The sequence below is a fragment of the Notolepis coatsorum genome, assembly GCF_963971535.1.
Source record: "Notolepis coatsorum genome assembly, chromosome: 16".
Lineage (NCBI taxonomy): Eukaryota > Metazoa > Chordata > Actinopteri > Aulopiformes > Paralepididae > Notolepis > Notolepis coatsorum.
The window spans coordinates 30,930,931-30,936,876 of NC_140180.1; the positions used below are offsets into that span (position 1 = coordinate 30,930,931).

Consider the following 5,946-nt stretch of genomic DNA (forward strand, 5'->3'; position numbering starts at 1 on the left):
TGAATCAGTATAACTAATAAGATTAGGAGGAATCCCATTTTGAATTCATACCCCCCCCCCCCCCTCCCCTAGTTAAGGAGGGGTTCAGTTAATGCAGTAGAACCATTGCCAAGGGGGCTGCCTGTCAGGCCTAACCATTCTCTCTGATAAACGGGGGTAATCATCAGGGTGGGCTGGGCACGGCAGACCACTTGATACATCAGAACACCCCTCTTCCAACAAGGCACAATGAGAGGGTCTCTGTATTCATCACTCGCTCTGTGTTCCAGCGCTGCTTTCAATGCTTTCTTTCCCATCTTTTTAGGCACCTGCCTTGTCTACAGCCCCCTCCCCTCACACAGACAGACACACACACTCACACACGCACGCACACACACACTCACACACGCTTCTTCCTGCCCACCACTGAGACCTCCCCCTCCTCCCTCCACAGCCTCTCCGCCAGGGAGACCAGAGCTTTCAGCACTCGCCACAGTGGCTCACAATGGACAGCGCTGGGAAGAGCCTGTGATCCACACACAGCACTGCGGCCACTTGACGGAAACCACAGCTGACAAGCACTCTCAACGCTGAGTAGAGTGGAGAAAGAAGGAAGGAAGAAAGAAAAAAAGAAAGATAGAAAGATAGAAAAAAATACTAATCTGTGGACTATCCATCAGCCAGTAGCCCAAAGAAAAATAAGGTTTTGCACTGGTAACCCCAAGGATCCCCCCATCCCATCTCTAGTTTCCCTAAATCTAGAATATACACAATGGAAGAGGACCTGGATGAGGGACAAAGCCAGAAAGGTAAGGAAGCTTTTTAAAATACAACACCGCATTGGGCTCCCGTTAAGTACCATAGAATCTGACTTGATGATTGCTTTGTCCATGTGTCAGTACAGGCCTCGCAGAGACCGTTGCACTTAATGTTTAGCCCCCACCCATCCCACAAACACCTCTGAATAGAGAAAGACAGCAGCTGTTTTTGGTTAATTCATTTGTCCATTGAGTGTCTGCAATCCACTGGAGAGTGTCTGTGCACGCTGCTTGGGTATAGTCAGAGGGGTGTGTACGGCCTCAGCCACGGGGCTGTCTTTGTTCCCTTGGTAAAGCTTGCATGCCTGTCATGATGGCTGAGAGAGAGAGAGAGAGAGAGAGAGAGAGAAACCAAACCGAGCCTCGATCTGCGCCCATATTGCATCTCCATCTCCCGCTCATGTACCCAACAGAACCTCGTAGAGATTGGATCTGCCTCAATGCATTTTTGCATTGTCTGTGGCAGTCAATGTGGGTTTGACGCAGGGCTAGGGGTTCCTTTCTTCATATGCGGGGGGTGGAGGGGGGTTGCTTTGTTTGTGCATGTGGAATTGCTATGTATAATTCATCCCCCTGCCTTATATGAGCAGTATGCATGGAGGGCGGGAAGAGAGGTTTGACTATTTATGTTTACCACTAGGCTTGTGACAATCTGAATTAAAGGTGTTCCTGTGTGTCGAAACAATAGATGAGAGAAGAATGAGGATGCTGTCAAGTGTACGGATGAGGAGAGAATAATGAGGATGCTGTCAAGTGTATGGATGAGGAGAGAATAATGAGGATGCTGTCAGTGTACAGATGAGGAGAGAAGAATGAGGATGCTGTCAGTGTACGGATGAGGAGAGAATAATGAGGATGCTGTCAGTGTACAGATGAGGAGAGAAGAATGAGGATGCTGTCAGTGTACAGATGAGGAGAGTAGAATGAGGATTCTGTCAGTGTACGGATGATGAGAGCAGAATGAGGATACTGTCAAGTGTACGGATGAGGAGAGAAGAATGAGGATGCTGTCAGTGTACGGATGATGAGAGCAGAATGAGGATGATGTCAGTGTACGGATGAGGAGAGAAGAATGAGGATGCTGTCAAGTGTACGGATGAGGAGAGAAGAATGAGGATGCTGTCAGTGTACGGATGAGAATGAGGATGCTGTCTCCCTCCCTCCCAAGTTTAGTTCACGTGACAGGGATTCTCTCCTGCCAATAACCCCCGGCCTCATCCCTTATTCACCTCTCTCCTCCCTGACAACTACCTAAGTGCTTAGTTCTCACACAGGCAGTCATGACTGGGAGCTGTTTCTATGGCACTGACCACGTCTAGTAATTATCCTCATAGTCATTCTTCCTTCTATCCACACCCATTCTCTATACCATGACGTTTTGGTAGCGTGGGCAGAGAGAGAGAGAGAGAGAGAGAGAGAGAGAGAGAGAGAGAGAGAGAGAGAGAGAGAGAGAGAGAGAGAGAGAGAGAGAGAGAGAGAGAGAGAGAGAGAGAGAGAGAGGGGGGGGGGGGGGGGGGGGGAACCTTGGCCTTACCTATGGTTACAAAGGGATTGTAACATTAGGTTTTGTGATGTTAAAGCTATTGATAAGGAAGTACCTCATAGTTTATCAATAAGCATGACAAGTCACTTGATGATATACTAACTGTACCTATAGGTTTTGATTTAACTACTAAGGATGTACTAGGTATGTACTGCAAAACCCTTTTCTGGAAGCGAATCTGTCATAATGGTGGCCACTACCACAAATGCTCACTCAACTGAAATAGGCTACGATCCAAGCTGTGCCTGCCCTGCATGCCTGTGCGCGACATGTCTGTTCATTTGGGTGGCAAGTCAGCTTGCGAAGACTATCCATAATTACTTAGTTGAACACTCCTGCGCCGCAAACTCTGGGCTCCTATATGACTCATATGACTCAAATGGGTTATTCATAAAACATGCAACTCCAGCAGCTGGCTGAGTGCTCATCTAGATGAATGCTCCTCATTAGGGCACTCAGAGTCGACACACCGATGATGTGTGGCTACTTCTTCAGAAACATGGATTCTTGAAGGTACACAAGTTTTCCAATGATGCCATTGAGCAACATGCTAATGTGATACACAAGGTCTGCCACAGATGATGATGCTTGTATACGTTGCTCTTTAATAAGATTGATGATTTAAGGAACTGAAAGGTTTGGGGAGGGAAAATGGATTTTGAAATGCTTACAATAACGGTTCTTTGAAACAACCAAAAACCTTGTGGCGCACATTGTTTTGTGATCGTTGCCCATGATAAGGACATTATGCTAATCAAGCCTGCATTAATGATGAAATGATGAGCAACAATAATATTGGTCACAAGTGAACCTGTTGCTCCAAATGTAGACACATAAGTAGACACTTTGTTTTTGTTTTTACCGGAAAGCTACACAATACAATTAAAACCTTTTTGTTGGTCTTGTTTTGTTTTCAAATTGTTGGCTGAATTGAAAAAGCTAGGGCTGCTCTAATTGACACATTAGAACAGTGAGACATTTGTGGCCAATAATTGTCTAAACTGTTTATGTTATATGCTCTTATGAGGTGCCCTGTGCAGTGTGCACCCCTCTGCTCAGTGGATGAGCTACTGGTCTGTAGGTATAAAGACACATCCTCTGCTCAGTGGATGAGCTACTGGTCTGTATAGGTATAAAGACACACCCCTCTGCTCAGTGGATGAGCTACTGGTCTGTAGGTATAAAGACACACCCCTCTGCTCAGTGGATGAGATACTGATCTGTAGGTATAAAGACACACCCCTCTGCTCAGTGGATGAGCTACTGGTCTGTAGGTATAAAGACACACCCCTCTGCTCAGTGGATGAGCTACTGATCTGTAGGTATAAAGACACACCCCTCTGCTCAGTGGATGAGCTACTGGTCTGTAGGTATAAAGACACACCCCTCTGCTCAGTGGATGAGCTACTGGTCTGTAGGTATAAAGACACACCCCTCTGCTCAGTGGATGAGCTACTGGTCTGTAGGTATAAAGACACATCCTCTGCTCAGTGGATGGGCTACTGGTCTGAATGAATGAATGACCTTTATTTATATAGCACCCTTCACAGCACGAATGCACAGGGTGCTTTACACTACAGCTTATGTAAAAAACACAACAAAACAAAATCAGAAATAAATGACAACAAAAAAGCTAGCTAAAAAAATTAAAAAAAAAAAAAAAAACAGTGAAACCAGATAAAAAAGTAGAATAAAATAATTTGGATAAAATCATGAGTCTGTAGGTATAAAGACACATCCTCTGCTCAGTGGATGAGCTACTTATCTGTAGGTATAAAGACACACCCTTCTGCTTTAACGGCTGTTAGATCACAGGAGATGTGATGGTTAATATTGCACAGCCTGCGGCAATGGAGGCATGGCTCATTGGTCACCTCACTCTTATGGAGGAGGGCCAGTTAAAGTCAGTTAAAATGATAATGCCATCGGCATGGGCTGTTTTATTTATGTATTGTTAGGAATGGTTCTGTGAGGTCTGTTTAACCAGTGATGCCAACCTCAGAATCGATCATGAGTAAAAGGACAAGTTGCTTACAGTACACTTTCTCTGGGACATCCCTCCAGCAGCATCCTCCTTGTAGCACTTCTACAACGAGAACACCCTTTCTTTCTGGGTCATGTACAGTAGCTAGAGGCAGGCGGTACAGTAGATGGAGGCAGGAGGTACAGTAGATGGAGGCAGGCGGTACAGTAGATGGAGGCAGGCGGTACAGTAGCTGGAGGCAGGGAGGTAGATGGATGCAGGGAGGCAGGGAGGTAGCTGGATTCATGGAGGTACAGTAGCTGGAGGCAGGAGATACAGTAGCTGGAGGCAGGGAGGTAGCTGAATGCAGGGAGGTAGATGGATGCAGGGAGGTAGCTGGAGGCAGGGAGGTACAGTAGCTGGAGGCAGGAGATACAGTAGCTGGAGGCAGGAGGTACAGTAGCTGGAGGCAGGGAGGTAGATGGATGCAGGGAGGCAGGGAGGTAGCTGGATTCATGGAGGTACAGTAGCTGGAGGCAGGAGATACAGTAGCTGGAGGCAGGGAGGTAGCTGAATGCAGGGAGGTAGATGGATGCAGGGAGGTAGCTGGAGGCAGGGAGGTACAGTAGCTGGAGGCAGGAGATACAGTAGCTGGAGGCAGGAGATACAGTAGCTGGAGGCAGGAGGTACAGTAGCTGGATTCATGGAGGTACAGGAGCTGGAGGCAGGAGGTACAGTAGCTGCCAGGGATGTGCACAATAACCATGATCTTCAAATAAGCAGAGCACACCTGTGCAAGCTGTATGGAATATTCCTGCATGGCCATGACAGTTTTAAAAGCTTGTAAATATTGTATGTTGTACTAACTTGTAGCCTATGGTCTTTCATTGTCAATTGACCAATATTAATGCATCATCTCTTCTAAATGCTATAACTATTCAGAATAGTTCTCAAGATGGTTTGATGCATTTTCTTTTTGATGCATTTTTTCCCCAATTGATCGTGGATTTGTGTTTACAAACCACAGAAAAACTGGTCCAATGAAAATGTGTATTGCTGACGACGTGTCTGTGTCAATGAGTGCACTCAGTATGCTAATGCCCGTCTGTCTTCCTCCTCTGAGGCTGCAAATCTCAGATTATGAGTCAGATGCACCAGGTGGTCACTGCTCACTTCAGCTGGTAGCCAAATTGATGCTATGTACCAAAGGGGCCATCAGCAACAGGGAGCAAACCAACGCCCTATGGCAGAAAAGGCTTATTTCAGCTAACGCACTAAATATATCCGAGCATATGTGATGGCTTTGATTTGAAGTTTTTGAACCTTCCTGGTGATCACAATAAGCTATGTAGCATTATTAATCAAGAATGAAAACAATATTAATTTTGTCTGGGACAGTGTCCTGTTGGGTCTGCTTAACTAGCACTGAATGGAAACATTGAGAATCGCACACCTGTTAGCATTTCCTGAGCCAGTTGGCCACACTGCAAGGTGTCGCGTGTCCCTCTGTTTGATCGGTTTGACATGCATGATGTCGTGCCATAATATAATGAACATATTATATTGAGATTATTATCTTACAGATGGCTTAATTCTTGTTAATGTGCATGAATTAATACTACTTTACAATATCATGTCAAAAT

At 45.7% G+C, this 5,946-nt stretch overlaps 1 protein-coding gene across 1 annotated transcript in view; it reads left to right on the forward strand.

The window, feature by feature from the left end:
* Positions 1 to 523: 523 nt before the first annotated feature.
* gpm6aa (glycoprotein M6Aa) overlaps positions 524 to 5,946 on the forward strand; it is a gene marked incomplete at its 3' end in the record, with an annotated part of 50,081 nt that continues 44,658 nt past the window's right edge. The window contains exon 1 of the mRNA XM_084331567.1: positions 524 to 788. Coding sequence (XP_084187693.1) covers positions 752 to 788 — 37 coding nt within the window. The 5' untranslated portion in view covers positions 524 to 751. The remainder of the gene's footprint in view (positions 789 to 5,946) is intronic.